Here is a 15738-nt window from a genome sequence, read left to right as displayed (position 1 = left end):
AACTGAACGCATGCTTCTGTAATTTGTTTCCATGTAATTTGCGCCGCATGCAACAGTACTGCTCCTATGATGAAGCGCTCTGCCCCCCTTAGGGTAAAGCCTGTGCTATATAAAAACGCATACATAAATGCCTAAATAAATAAATTAAGTGATTTGCCCAGAAGCATAGGCTATGGCGCCGGGTTTTTTTCTCATGTTTTTGCTCAACCCAGACAGCCCCGTTTTAAAATGCGTGCTTTTTCTCTACCCAGACAGCCCTTTCAAAATGCAACCCTGAGAGTGTATATAATGTACACAGTGCTGCATATAATGTATTTATGGGGTAGATTGTGACTGCTTTTTTCCCTAGGAGATATCCTGGTGTTACTGGCGTTTATAAGTAAAAATTCTAACATGGCGCTATGTTTATTAAAGGGTTGTAAAGAACAACTTGAGGTTTATATACTATGGATATGTGCAAAATGTTAGGGGTGTACCTATGTTGGGCTTGTGTGTAGGTATGAGATGATCTTATTAAAAATTAAATGTCCAGACAAGTCTATTTTCAATTTTGAATTTATCAGTGGCATTTTCTAAGGTGTATGTAACAAACTGTAAGGCCTTGTTTATGATGTGTAGTTTTAAACCTCTATTTTTTTTTTTTTTAATCTAACCCTAAACAGGCTATCCCTGTAATAGACATCACCGACGCCGAAATGCTAACCATACAAGCAGGTATATGTATTTAGAGTTGCATAGTTCTGTGTAGTTTTTATACACCATTGTCTCAGAAGTTCTGCTTTTTTCTAATGGTCTTCTCATGTGTGTATGCTTTTATAGATTATGATGCCGCTCTACAACTAGATTCTGATGATCTAGAGCTATACCTGGGGGCTCAAGAAGTGTCGCAACGTATTCAGGATAATGTGGTTCTTTCAGGTAAATTTAAAAAGAAAGGCCAGGGTTCTTTAAACTGTCTAAGACTTAGACTGTGTTAGCCCAAAAACCCCAGGGGTGTACTGTAGGAGGGCTCCTCAGAAGGGACTGCTAAGGACTTGTTTATACCACAAATGTGATTATTTTTTCTTTGCAGGTTCCTCAGAGGCAACCACGACCGACGCCGCTTTGCAAGAGGCGGCACCGCCGTCAAAAGAAAGACCGTTAAAGAGGAAAGCCTCAACATCTGGAAAGGAACCGATGACGAAGAAAGGATCTGGGAAAAGACCTCTAAAAGGTGTGTTTTTACAAAAGGGGCGAAAAAAACGCGCTCTCTGTGTTTTATTCTAGCAGGTAGAAGGGGGCAGCCGTCGTGTTGTAGGGATTGTATAAAGGGGCCCTGTAGAAATTATTGTGGTGGGTGTCTATGGGTAGTGTAAACACCTTTATACAGGTTCTTTATTTTTTCTAATATATATATTTTTTTATCTTACATTCTAGGAGCTGTTCAAAAGAACACCGCTGAAAATACGGGGGAGGTCAAGAGGTCTGCGAAACCGTTAAGGGACATAACAGCGACCATTCAGAATGCAGAGCCTGCAGCAAAAGCTGTGAGTAGACGTGGGCGCCAGGACAAGCTCTGCACATACTACACGCACATACAGCAGAGAACCGGCACCGCTGCAAAATGTCAGATCAAGCCCTCTTCCATCATGTTGAACAATCCTACAGGAATGTCTATTCTACACAGGGAGGGGGACACCGGCAAAGACGTTCTTCCAACCCCAGACAAAGTTAGGTCTGTTCAGTGTAAAAGCGGTGCGGCGTCTCTGAACCCTCTCAAAGCCTCAATGGCATTCGCTGAAGATATGGTACATCCCCAAACTCCTAAAGCGAGATGCCTCTCAAGATCCGGGCTCAAGAAGAACTGTGGGGTGCAGACAGATCCCTTAATCAAGCCCCTTACGGCGCCGTCTCCTACGCATACCTTGAAGGCACCTATAGTTTTAAATAAACTAGCGGCTTCTGTAGAGGGGTTCCCCCAAGACCAAACCCTAAATCCTGCTATACCCAGGCCTGCTGTGCTTAGAAGCTCAGAGGCTGATAATGCGCCGCCCCCAGAAACCCCTTACAACGGTAGCAGGGGTGGTCTCAAAGCATTGATAGGTATGGTTGCCAAACTTGATAGGCCCTCAGAAGCAGCGCACAAGGACCCTTCCAGCACGCACAATGGGTATTTGTATACGGATGTTAGACATTCACCCGACCACAACCACGACAATTCCTTAGCCGATAGGGACCACAATTGCTTTGACGGACATTTACACTCCCCAACCCTTATGTCACCTATACCCCCGCAGGGAGCATACGACCCAACCAGCCCCGCACCCAGTGTAAGCCACCCATCACCATCAGCAATATGTAGCGATAATAGTATCTGTTGGGACGACTGGTCAAATCAGGGTTTAGAAGCTGTATCTAGTGAGGACCCTTCCATGGCAGCCCCGGGGTGTTCGCACTGGGACCCTCTTTCTATGAACCCTCCGGTGCCTCAATTACAGAATGGTGTTGCTGCGGATGGAGCGAGTGGTGGGCCAGGGGTGTTGCCGACTGGTGTACAACCGGGCACGGTATTCATCCCTAATCCGCCGCAATACGATTCTGTAAACCCAAAAGAGGTACTAGGGGCCCTTGTGAAAGACATACAATTGGCGGTCAGAAAGTTAAAACGACAAGTGAACACAGCCACCTTAAAACTAGGGGTATGCGGTAGCGTTGACAGATCGGGGCTGGAGGCGCAGCGAAAGATACTACAAATGGTTGAGCAGTGTAAAAGGGTGATCATACAAACATGCCAAACAACAGTGTCCGACATTTGGAGTATCCCCTCTTGACTATGCCGACGTAGGCCCTTAAAGACCCAACACGCCCTGAGTGTTAATAAAAGTAAGCGTAAATCTAAATACAGCAGCAGGGTCCACACAGTTCTGACAAAGTCCCTGCGCTTCTTACGCTTCCTCAACCGTAAAAAGGACATGGAACCCCACAAGCAGGATCATACATTTTCACAAGCAGCGCCTGAATCACATGCACCGGTACAATGCCCCAGTCATTACATAAGTTCAGGTGAGGACAGACCTTGGGCGGTGCAATTGGAGGGATCTCAGGGTGGAGCACCAACACGCCAATACCATGAACACACAGAAGGTCTGGGGGCGGGGGCTGTAGCTGAGGCCTCTATGAGCACATCATCCACCTACACAAACCATACAGTTCAGGTAGGAGGGGGTCGGATACCTAGAAAAGTATGGGCCCGCAGAAAACATAAGTGGGCTAATAGCGCTAAGCAACGCCGGCTTTTAATAACTAAATTAAAGAAAGACAAAATATGCGCTACACGGCGTCTTAAAAGGACCCCAGAGCCCTGCCTAAACCAGAATCCCCAAAATGATGCATCAGTAAGCTCCCCCTCCAGTCAGATTCCTCTAGATGAGGATTCAGAGACAGTGTTTTTAGAGAGCGTCAGAACCTACAGTCGTACTGTCGAGAGATTTAACGCTACTGAGCACTACGAGGAGTTTAGGTTTATTAACCTACACCTGATAAGGTCCCCCGTGCAAGGGCATTTAGTCATACAGCAGGCTGTGCAATCACTCATAGATAGGTTGATACGTGATGTGGGTCCTAATGATTTTTTCCAGCTACGCTTCCAGGGGCAGGGCCTTGACAGTCCGCTCTTCACCAAACGACGGGCCCTTGATGTGTTTGATGCTGTGGAATTTTTAGAAAACCTGTCAAAGCTTTTACAGAGCAAGGCTGAACTAGTCGCCTATGGCACTTTCAGAGTCATAGCCCTCATTGTCCGGGGTCGTGAGGGGGGTGTTTCCAGGCCTTTAAAGAGCGTCCTGTACAGTAAGATCATTGGTAAGAAACAACGTTGGCTGCTCAACTTTAACAATGGAGCAGCCAACACCTGTCTGGCGGGCAGCATCGTGGGATTGCTGATGGGTCGCAACACCACCGACGCTGTCATCATGTCTAGAGCGGCTGAAGCCCATGAGGTTCTTGAAATACCTCCAGACCGCATGGTCGGCTTTGGCGACATAGGTCTTTTTGAGAACTATTTCGCCGTTACGGTGAAAGTTCTTTATCACAACGGTTCTTGGAAGTACTTTACAACCGGGGATCGTGTGAAAAACAAGACTCTATATGTCCTGCACCATGAGAATCACTTTTACGGTATCTTGAACCTTAAACGTTTTCTGGGTGTCAAATACGTGTGCACACATTGCGACCATATATACAACACTAAGGCACATCATCAGTGTGAAATACATTGTAAGATGTGTCAGAGGGATGGTTGCATTATAGACGATGCCCTGAAGGTGCTGTGTCAAACCTGTAAGATGTTTTGTCGTTCGCAAGACTGCTGGCGCATACACCGCAAAGCTGTTAAATGCAGCCCTAAAATGGACTGTCAAGAGTGCGGCCGGTATGTGTCGACAGAACACAAATGCAAAGGCATGAAATGTCCCCGGTGTCAGATTCCATGTAGGGTGGGATTTGTACACCAGTGTTACATGGTTAAAGGCAAACACCAGCCCAAAACCGAGGATTACATCGTTTTTGATATAGAGTGCACACAAGAGACGGGGGTACACCAACCTAACTATATTTACGCCCACCATCTAACTTCTGATGACTGCTGGGAGTTTGAGGGGCGCACATGCGTTGGTGATTTCCTTAACACATTCATTCAGTCCAAATTCAAAGGGTACACCATGCTGGCCCACAACTCAAAAGCATATGACTCATTCTTTATTTTACAGAATATGATTCGTGAAAAGGTGCAAGTAGAACTCATCACTCAAGGTTCCAAGCTGATGTTGTTAATGGCTGGTCAGTTACAAATAAGATTCATAGACACCCTGAATTTCCTACCCATGAAATTGAGCAAGCTGCCAAAAGCTTTTGGTTTCCCTGGGTGTAAAGGTTATTTTCCACACTTCTTTAACACCTGGGCGAACCAGAATTATGTGGGGCCCATGCCGCCTCCGGACAGCTACGGGGTTGATTATATGATGCCTGCTGAGAAAGAGAGCTTTCTACAGTGGTACGCTGAAAACCGTGAAAAGGAGTTTCATTTTCAATCCGAATTGAAAACCTATTGCAAGGCCGATGTAATGATCCTGCGACAGGCCTGCAACCTCTTCAGAGATGTTGTGGTGTCTATGACTAAGAAAGTCAGGGTCATGAAACACAAAACCCCTCACATGACTAAGAAAGTCAGGGCCTTGAAACCCAAGACGCCTCAAATGACAAAGTCGGTTGAATACATAGACCCTTTTCAAAACATCACCCTGGCCTCCATGTGTATGTCCATCTACAAACACATGTTTTTAAGACCAGAAAGTATAGCTCTAGTGCCGCCAGACCTCTATAACGGTAAACAGAAACGTTATTCAACCCCTTCTATCCAATGGCTCATGTACGTCTCTGAGAAGGAAGACCTAGATATTCGGCATGCCTTACAGGGTGGTGAATACCGCCTGGGTCCCTATTACCTGGATGGGTATGCTGTAATTAAGGGCGTGCCGACGGCCTTTGAATACAATGGCTGTTTTTACCACGGCTGTCCTCAGTGTTACAAACCCCACGAGTTTAACAGACTGATGGGGGCCAAATTTGGACACTTACACAGACGTACTCTGATAAGGGCCCAGTATGTTGAAAAATGTGGCTTTGCTCTGAGGGTCCTATGGGAGCACGAGTGGTTAGAGATGACAGCAACCAACACCGAGCTACGTTCTTTCCTTCAGAGTCGTGATTTACCACAACCTCTGGAACCCCGCGATGCCTTATTCGGGGGGCGTACAAACGCCATACAGTTGTACAGGGCCGCTGGGGAGGGTGAGAAAATACACTATTATGATTTCACCAGTCTGTACCCTTTTGTAAACAAAATGAAGGTGTACCCCTTAGGACACCCTACCATCATATATAGAGACTTTAAGCCCCTTTCCGAATACTTTGGCCTAGTAAAATGTGAAATCTATCCTCCAAGGCAGCTTTACTTTCCCGTGTTACCATACAGAGTTGATGGTAAGCTGATGTTCCCCCTCTGTCGAACATGCGCTGTGTTTAAGGAGGTCGGTGGTTGCAGTCACACCGAAGAACAAAGGATGCTCACAGGGACTTGGTGCACCATCGAGGTACAAGCTGCCTTAGACAAAGGCTACAGACTCGGCAGAGTACACGAGGTGTGGCATTTTAAGAGGACCACGACACGTCTCTTTTCACGCTACATTAATTTGTTTCTCAGAGACAAACAGGAGGCCTCCGGATATCCTGATTGGTGTACTAGTCAAGCTGCAAAGCAGAAATACATCGATGACTACCACACGCATGAGGGTATACGCTTACGGCCACATTTGATAGAGGTCAACCCTGCCCGCCGGCAGTTAGCCAAACTCTGCCTCAACTCCTTATGGGGAAAATTCGCACAGCGTACAAACATGTCAAATACGACCATAATAACAGATCCTGACGAACTGTTTAAGTACCTTTTTGCCCCTTGTTACGAGGTGTCCAGCTGCGAGTTTATCGATGACGAGACCGCGGCGGTATGCTGGAAATACACAAAAGAGTACCCCACAACGTGTAACAACATTAACATATTCATAGCCTGCTTCACGACTGCACACGCCCGTCTAGAGCTTTACGGTGTTATGGATAAACTCCAGGACCGCTGTCTGTATCATGATACCGACTCAGTGATTTTTCTGAGTAAACCAGGGGATGAAGATCCTCCTCTTGGGGATTATCTAGGTAATTTGACCAGCGAACTTGATAAGGATGAGCACATAATAGAATTTACATCAGCTGGGCCTAAGACATACTCGTACAAAACAAACACCAACAAAGTGTGTATGAAGGTCAAAGGTATAACATTAAACGTCAGCAACACCCTAAAAATTAATTTTGAAAGTCTGAAGGATCTGGTGCATGAATATTCTGCAGCGGCCGATCATGAAAATGATAAAACTATAGTTGTTAACCAGCCATGCATAGTCAGATCCAAAAAGAAGTGGGAAATTACAACCCAGCCCCTACATAAAACCTTACGCGTTGTTTTTGACAAGAGGGTCCTGACTGCTGACTATAAAACCCTGCCGTACGGATATTAGGAGCATTAGAGAGGACACCCCCAGCACAATGGACACCCGTTTACAGCACCCGTTCTCCTGTGTGTTAGCAGGGCCCTCAAACTGCGGTAAAAGCTACTTTATAAAAAAACTCTTAGAAAATGCTGCAGGTGCATTATCCCAAGCACCTAACAACATTGTGTGTCTTTATTCGTGCTGGCAAGATCTTTATACCGAACTGTCCCGCAGCTTCCCCCATATCAGATTTATAGAAGGTATACCTGAGAATCTCAACGATGATGAGCTGCTACCTCCGACCCTTGTAAACATGGTTATTGTCGATGACCTTATGCGTGAAGGTGGTGACCATCCTGAGCTAGAGCGAGCTTTTACTCAATATTCACATCACCGTAATCTAAGCATATGCTACATTGTGCAGAACTTGTTTTACAAGGGTAAGAACAGTCGCTCTATAGCACTCAATGCCTCATACCTTGTTTTATTTAAAAATCCCCGTGACAAACAGCAAATATCCGTCATAGCTAAGCAGATGTACCCTGGAAACACACACTTCTTCATGGAGGCCTTTAACGACGCTACATCAAAACCCCACGGATACCTGCTGGTCGACTTAAAAAATAATACTCTAGAAGACTACAGACTAAGGGCTGATATTTTTCCCCCTGATCTCCCAGTCGCTTACACCCCAAAGACTAAGTCCCGAACCTATAAAAAGCAGCGCTGAAGACCTTTAGAGACATTTGTAGCCAGGCCTTATACCCCACCCCAGGTGCTGACCATGTCTGAACGCCTACGTCGCAATTTGGCCCTCCTGAAAATGTTGGTAACAGCCAGTCCCCAACAGCGAAAGGCCCTCCTCTGCGCAGCTTCTGACGATTTAGTGGCAGCCATTTCAGAAATAGCTCTAAACACCCTAAAAGGCAATGTCCCTATATCAAAGAGCCAGTTACAAGTGTTGAAGAAGAAGCGACATCTTATCAGGAAGCTCAGTAATAAAAGGGCCTCACTCATCACCAAGAAGAAACTGGTGAAACAGTCTGGGGGTTTTATAGGCTCATTGTTGGGCATAGCTATACCCGTAATTACAAGCCTCCTCTCAGGACTGTGATGGAGCATGCCTCAAAGATGTATTTGGTTCCTAAACATCAGTTGGAGAAACTGGGCTCTACTGCTGACAATGCCTGGGATATACGCCGTAATGAGACTCTACGCCTGGATGCTGAAATTAAAGACATTTTGAACCGGACGGATCTAAACCCCTACGACAAAGCTACCCTTTACACCAGCACCCTTAAAAATTTTCTAAGCTACTACAAACAGTGGGATACCGAAAAAAACAAGTTAACTTTATATGCCGCGGACTCTGAACAGCCAGCAGCGTCTGCGCATGCTACGCCGCCCCAACAGCCGCCGCCGCAGCCTTCCCAGACCCCTCCCTCGGTTAGTTTTGTTGACGACCTCCTAAAAAATATAAGCCAGAGGCATAGGGGGGCCGCGCAAATGTTGATGAGTAAACTAGCCGCTTCTAAAGACCTAACAGCGTGGAATGACCGGGGGGAATTTCTTTACAAGGGACAGCCTGTTGTTGGTTCACACATGTACGATCTGGTAAAAGGTCTCACTCACCCCAAGATCCTAACGCATCAAAATGCTCCTAGAGGCTGGGAGCAGTTTCTACAAGCGGCCGCTGAACTCAACATCCCTTCCACACTCGTGGGTAATAACGAACACCGCCGTATGCTTGAAAGTTTAAAGACACCCCTCCCGCCATCGCCTGCCGCCTCTGATGGGCCCCTACTATCCCCCTCTTGGAGCAACCCCATGGGGCCTTCAGCACGGCAAAAAAGACACATGCCCAAGACCCGCACGTGGATTAATCCTTAATGTTTCTACAGACTTATTGAATAACTGGGCCTTCTACGTGTATAACAGTGATTTTTCTTCATATATTTCTTTAGTAATGACTGTCAATGTAATGTGTAACCTACATGACTGTTTGTAATAAACACTTTTATAAATTTTCAACCCTTCTCACTCGTCTTTTTAAAACATTTTAATTCTGGTGTATGAGACAGCATAGAAATACAGAGTCTGAATGTGTGCTTTAAAAAAATTTCTTTATTTTAAACGTTCATCATTAAACATACATGTGTTACAAGCCCTTACAATTTTGACAGACGCTATATTCGGTTTTCACAGGCCGGACCGAGACCCTTGTGTTTTCTTTGACATATTTCACAACTATGCTGTCATTGTTAACAAGGTCACTCGAATATAGATTTAAGAAATTTCTAAACGATGTACCCTCAGACATTTTACTGATAAAATAAATACAGTGTTCCCCGCATGTGATGGCAAGCGAATCCTGGACCCGCAGCTTATTATACTCAACCCTCGCCGCAGCTTTTTTCACAAACTTGAATATGGGTTTTGTATAGATACTGTGTTCGGGGAACTCAGATGTACTGTCAAACACCGTAACCTTGTCACTATCTATAAACATGCCGACCCAGTGTGTTCCACCCTTGTAATGAGGATCGGTGTTAAAGACTAGGGTGCATGGTCTTTCTGACCCAATTTCGGTAGGCAGCCCATCGCTAGGGAAAACACCTAAAAAATATTTCCTAGCGTATTTGTGCCTGCTTAAGAAGTCCCGTATCTGCATAGTGTCCATTTCACAAACGTTTAAAGATAGTCAAACAAAATCTGTCTGGCGTGGTTGATCTGAATGATGCTGTCAAATACCGAGAATACAATCATGTTCACATTCGTAGGTAGCGGATTACTGAATCGTATTTCAGCTTTTAGATTTCCGTTTTTGACCAGGTTGTAGTGATCACCGTCTTCCATGTCAGGGGTCAGGTCGAATGCGAACAGTGTGTATCCGGTCCCATAGCCTTCTCTTGTCACGGCTACACCACAGTCCCGTAGATGTTTCCCTGTTATCGAAACCAGCCCCTGGTATTCCCTGATGTAGTTGGAGCTTATAAAACTGGGTGTGTAGGGTTTTGCAGGAATCACGGTGCCCTCGTGGACCAGAGCTGCGTAGTTGATGTTGTAGTGCTTAAAATTGAAGGGATTTGCGGCGTAGGAGCCGCTAAAAGCTGTATTGTCCACAAATCCGATGATGATAAGCTTAGGTAGTTGTCCCAGAAATAAATTCTGTTGCTGCGTTAGCCGTGTACCTGCTGGGATGCTGAATACCTTCAGAGTCACTCTTTCCACAGCGTATTTGGCGTTTGATATTTGCAAAGCGTCGGCGTGAGCTAGTCTGACGCTCGGGGACACTTTTACCCTCTTTACAAACAGACTCGCTGACCGTATGTCCAACTTGTACTGTTCTGCATCCCCGCTTATGAGACAGAATGAATCCTTGTTACGCGTGAGCTTGATCTTAAGATCGATTCCGTTGATGAGCAGTTTATCTTGGAAGAATAGGTCTGAATGTATGCGGCCCAGAAGGTCAAACTGGCGACTGGCAGATGCAAAACTTGCTCTTTTTACAAATCCCTGATTTTCACCGTCCAACTCCTTGACTTCAAAATGTTCACATGTGTCCTTGTAGAAGAGCCCCGATGAAAGCTGCGTGTCCAGGGCGTCGCTACTGTAATTTAGAATGCTCTCGAGGTAGGCTCTGTATGCGTACATGTTATCGTTCTGTGTGATGAGCCGGTCGCCCAGGGTGATGTCCACCTGATTAAACAGGGTTGCGAGGGGATAAGCTATCGTCGCCACTTTAGCGTCTGCTGCTATGTCGGAACCATCAGCTTTTACAATTTTACACATAAGGTGTAGTAGCGTGTTGTTGAGATCCAGATACATATCCGTGGACCCTGATACATAAAACTCTATAGGGGCCAATGGTGTCAAAGCGGCTAAAGGCGATACCTCCATGAAGAAGCTGTTTTCGATGCTTGTCTGTGTAGGCTTTAGAGTAAACAAGTCTAACTCGGATTTGGCGCACTCGCCCGATGCACAGTGTACGAAGGCCATGCTTTAGGTTGTGCCGCTTTAAAAAATATTTACTTTAGAGGAGGATCTCTTCTTCTTCGTAGCTCTCTTCCTCCGTGGGGTTTTTCTTTTCTGAGCACGCTTTGAAGAACTCCTCTTTTTTTTATAGGGGGCCGGCGGTCCTCTGCGTCTCGATGCACGGCGCTTCCTTTTAACGCTCGTGCGCGGCTTGTACACTAAGCCAGCGCCTTCTTGAGGCTGTTTGTTCATACGTTCGGCAACCGCCGAAGTAACAGAGCCAACAACATCATGGGCAATGTTCGAAGCCGCCGCCTTAACATGCGGTTTTACAATTTCATAGCCTTTTTTCAAGAAAGGCATAGCTCTTCTAAAAAGACTGCGGAAGAAACCTCCTAGACCAGCCCCATACATAACAGGTGACCCTTGAAAGTACGGTGGGCCTCCATAGCCGGCCTGGTTTCGGTAATAGTCCCTGTACATTGAAGGGTCCCCGTATGTTTTCACCACCACCATGTCGTCTGCTTAATAACCTCTGTCGCGTCTCGGTCTTAAATGAAGCTTTACAATAACTTTCCCATATTTAAAGGACACAGGCTGCGACTGATCATCGAAGATCATAATTGAAATAGTGTCAAAATGGTTTTTAGAAACTGCTATGTAGTCGGGTTTGTTGAATTGAATATTGACCATCGTATTATTTTCGCCCTGTACATGGACACATCTTAACAAGGGCGAGTAACTGTCTCCGATCCTCTGTGCCTCTACAATATCGCTATACACATAGAGTGTGTAGAACCCTCCGTTAATATCAGGGCATGTGTGATCCGGCTCGACCGGACTTTTAGCATTCTGTACTGTTCCTAAAACACGGCTTAATTTACCGGTACAGTTAAACGTTGTGGTGCGACTCGATGTTTTAAGAAACACCTTCCTTCTGACGTTATCTAGTGACAGATGGGTATTCGTATATGTTTCGATGGTACCTATGGCTTTGTTGATGGCATCGACAACACTTAAAACTGTGGGGTAGTAGCCGTATGGGATGCTCTCGTGCATGCTCATCGGGTCCTGCTCACGTTTTAGGTAAAACTTAGCCTCGGTCTGTGTAAATGTGTTCCAGGTTCTAGGGTATTGGATCTCAGTTAGGGCTACCTCCCAATCACCTTTCAGGTCCACAGGCTTAGCCAATTTCACTGTATAATTAGAAATTTGGTTGTCGGGGAACATGTCTTTAGAAGCGTTGGACGGCAGGGTGATATAAAAGGGCGCTGTCTCCATCTTAACATCCGCTTTTAGACGCTCCTCAGCTCACACACCCTTCAGGGAGCTGGCCAGCACCCAACTGTTAAATTTCTCCGGCCACCCCCTCCATTTGACATATGCCTGACTATTAGCGCCTCTACCTTTCCTTTTCAGAATCTTTTCCACCTTATAAACCCTGTGCGGATCGGCGGGTATCCTTTGTAATTCTTCCTTGTAAAATACCCCAGACACCATTTCCCCATCATAGTCCTTTAACCTGTAGATATACAAACCCTCTTTAAGCTCCACACTTTCCACTATAAATATTTCATCGCTAAAAGTCTGTTGGTAACCCTTCGTAAAGACCCCTTTCAATTTTGAAATTCTTACGTGATCACCTTTTTTAAAAATAGGCTTCTTCACCTTTGTAGCGAAATTATGACCGTACACAGTTCTCCAAACAGCTAACGAATTAGTATGCGTTACCTCTACGGGTGCTGCTTTGATGGTCCTGTGGTAACTGGCATTATATACATCTAAAAAGGCCTGTAGAACATCAACGTATCTGTAGGTGTTGTGGGCCGTAAAATACCTCCACATCTTAGACTTTAAAGTTCTGTTAAACCGCTCTACAACCGCTGCTTTTACCTCTGTGTGCGTTACAAAATGTTGAACGCCGTGGTGCTTTAATAGTTTCTGAAATGTGTTGTTTAAGAATTCTTTACCGGCATCTGTTTGTAGTTTTTGAGGAATTCGCCCTTTCTCGAAGATGGCTTTAAAAGCGGCTGTGACGCTAGCCCCAGTTTTATCGCGTAACGCTTCTGCGTAGGCATACTTGGACAGCACATCTATAAAAGTTAATATATAGTGAGCTCCGTTGTTATGTTTTGCTAAATCTTGAAGGCTGATGATATCCGCCTGCCATTGATAATCTAATTGTGCATTAACGATTGTAGGCCGTCTCTTAAAACGTCTTCTGGCGGGTTTATGCAGTGAATATGCCTCCTCTCCTGATAACCAGTTCTTCACCAGATCTCTGCTTACAGGTTCGTTTTCATCTACAGCCCTTCTATATAGAGCTTCGGCGCTTCCCAAGCTACCAACTCCCCGTGTATCATAATACAGTTTTCTTAACACGGACCCCGACATGTTATCATCCGCTACACACCAGACAATGAATGCCACTTGTTTTGCATAAGTGCCTTTTATTAAAAAAGTAAAGAAAAATTTAACAAATCATAAACAGAGTATACTTTACATTTTTCACAGTAAGTGTTGTAAGGACGTATTAACACAGAGTCACCTTGAGGTGTAACATTCTATTACTTTGTTCTAAATACACGCTATCATGTAATATTAAATAAGCATCTGTTTAAAACAGTTTTCGAGGGGCCAAAGACCCTATTTTTCTATTTTTTTTATACAGATTACACATACGCCTTGCTACAAGTTTTTCTATCATTTTTCTGTTGAAAGTGGTGCCCATACCCTGCATACCCGGTAATTTTAAGCTCGGGTCATAGGCATATCTGATCTCATTGATTGCCGCCGTCAAAATTCTCAACATATCAGGGTGGACAAGCTTCTTTTCAGCGTACAACCCATACACCACCCTTAGCAGTTTATACACCTTGTATGGATCTATCAAACTACAAATATAGCGTATTGTTCTTGATCTGTATGATTCACACAAACATTCGTGAGCCTCCTGCTGCGGATCGTTGATTTGATGGCCGTTACAAAGGCTGTAATAGTCACGCCGGACACAGTTTAGGACCACCTGTGCGGCGAAAGCCTTAACTTCCTGCCTTGTGTAGTAGGACAAGCCTTCATCTTCCTTTTCACACATGTCAGAGTCGCATACACACTTGTCGCAGCCATCACGGTTTTGGCATGTGGAACTTTCAGCCTGTTTTGAGCACCACAGACAATTGAAAATTACATTGTTCGTTTTTGTAGACCGCCATTCTGGCGCAGGCCTTTTTGGGGTTTCTCTCTAGGGTTCAAAAGAAGAAATAATTACAATCCGTAAGTTGAAGAAATAAAATACAACGCTATGTAGGTGACCGCGCATAACATTTTCTTACTAACCTCTGCATATTCACCGCTCTCTGCGGCGGCTCTGAAATCTTGAGAGTCACTAATGTCCTGCGATGCCCCATCATCTTCGACGCTTGTACCAGGTTGTTGCAGAATACCCTTCTCAACACCCGTATCCTCCTGAAGGTCCCTGTCATCATAGCTGGATGTGCTAGGAGGTGCTACATCTTTTTTAACATAGTTTATTAAGTAGGTGTATTCGACTGGGTTTGCTCTCTAGGGTCAAAAAGAAGAAAATATTGACAGTTCGTTAGTTGAAGAAATAAAATAAACCGTTATGTAATTGCCTGCTCATAACATTCTCTTTTTAAAATTTTTTTTACTAACCTTCGCATTTTCATCGTCTTCGGCGGCTGCTCTGAAATCTTGAGAGTCGCTAATGTCCTGTGATGCCCCATCATCTTCGACGCTTGTAGCAGGATGGTGCAGAACGACCTTCTCAGCAGCCTTATCCTCCTGAAGGTCCATGTCTTCATAGACGGGTGTATTAGGAGGTGCTACAGCTTCTTCAGATTCCTCCAGATCCATTGAACTGAGACCAGCAAGCAGGCTGCCGCTACATGAGCCCTCACTGTCGCTGCTGTCGCCCTTAATCGGGGACATCCGACATACGCAATCCTTGAGACGGCGTGCTTCCATAGGCCTACATATGCCATTGCCAAAGCCAGTAACGTCGCAGTCCATATCCCTAGGAGTTTCTTGTCGAGCATCCTCGTCCATTACCATGGGTGTTAAACTGCGGTAATATCTATTGATAGTGGGTTGGGAGCCACCCAACACGGGCCTTTTCACGATTGGGTTGTATCTCTTCATTCTGATGTGGGGTGCGGGCACCTTTTCGTATTCAGGCTTCTGCTTGCTGTAAGAGGTTCTTAAGGAAGTCGTATATGTATCCTAAGCAGCCCCTAAAAGGGGCGTACACCTCTACACCATAACAATGGCATACAAACGTCATAGGCCTCTGGTTCGCTGATGGCTCCAAAACAAACCCCGCCCTTTGGAAGACCGCCCCCTTGGGACAAATGGACACCTACAGTCATCATAGAGGTTTGAGGCCCGTCACTTTTTTAAGGACACATCTATGGGGCATGGCAGCTGTCACTTTTAAGGACAGGAACACCATGTCACTTTTAGGGACCCCGACCTGTCACATTTGGTGACAATCACAGACATGTCACATTTGGTGACAATCACAGATCTGTCACTTTTAAGGACACACACTGACCTGTCACTTTTGGGGACATGCATGACGAGGAATGGTATCCCTACTTTCTACTCACAGTGTGCAAGAAACCCACATCTGGACATACCCGTCCTACTTAGGGTGACATATTAAAGTATA

General features: G+C 45.3%; 3 protein-coding genes and 1 pseudogene across 3 annotated transcripts; 2 read left to right on the top strand and 2 right to left on the bottom strand.

Moving 5' to 3' along the window:
• Positions 1-668: 668 nt before the first annotated feature.
• Positions 669-2815, top strand: LOC147732816 (uncharacterized). The gene is made up of 4 exons (XM_086958867.1): positions 669-714; positions 820-918; positions 1073-1213; positions 1417-2815. Exons 1-4 carry the CDS (start codon positions 696-698, stop codon positions 2808-2810), a joined length of 1653 nt encoding a protein of 550 aa, XP_086814993.1. The 5' UTR covers positions 669-695; the 3' UTR covers positions 2811-2815.
• A 340-nt stretch (positions 2816-3155) lies between these two features.
• LOC147732815 (uncharacterized) lies at positions 3156-4608 on the top strand (annotated as a pseudogene).
• Positions 4609-9103: 4495 nt separating this feature from the next.
• LOC147732814 (uncharacterized protein F54H12.2-like) lies at positions 9104-11075 on the bottom strand. The gene is made up of 2 exons (XM_086954648.1): positions 9923-11075; positions 9104-9141 (listed from the first exon to the last, which is right to left on the bottom strand). Exons 1-2 carry the CDS (start codon positions 11073-11075, stop codon positions 9104-9106), a joined length of 1191 nt encoding a protein of 396 aa, XP_086810774.1.
• Positions 11076-13668: 2593 nt separating this feature from the next.
• LOC147732813 (uncharacterized) lies at positions 13669-15122 on the bottom strand. The gene is made up of 3 exons (XM_086954647.1): positions 14724-15122; positions 14388-14612; positions 13669-14292 (listed from the first exon to the last, which is right to left on the bottom strand). Exons 1-3 carry the CDS (start codon positions 15120-15122, stop codon positions 13669-13671), a joined length of 1248 nt encoding a protein of 415 aa, XP_086810773.1.
• Positions 15123-15738: the final 616 nt, after the last annotated feature.

Source organism: Lissotriton vulgaris, chromosome 2_1, assembly GCF_964263255.1.
Source record: "Lissotriton vulgaris chromosome 2_1, aLisVul1.2, whole genome shotgun sequence".
In the NCBI taxonomy this organism is placed as follows: Eukaryota; Metazoa; Chordata; class Amphibia; order Caudata; family Salamandridae; genus Lissotriton; species Lissotriton vulgaris.
This window is presented reverse-complemented; position numbering and strand designations above follow the sequence as displayed.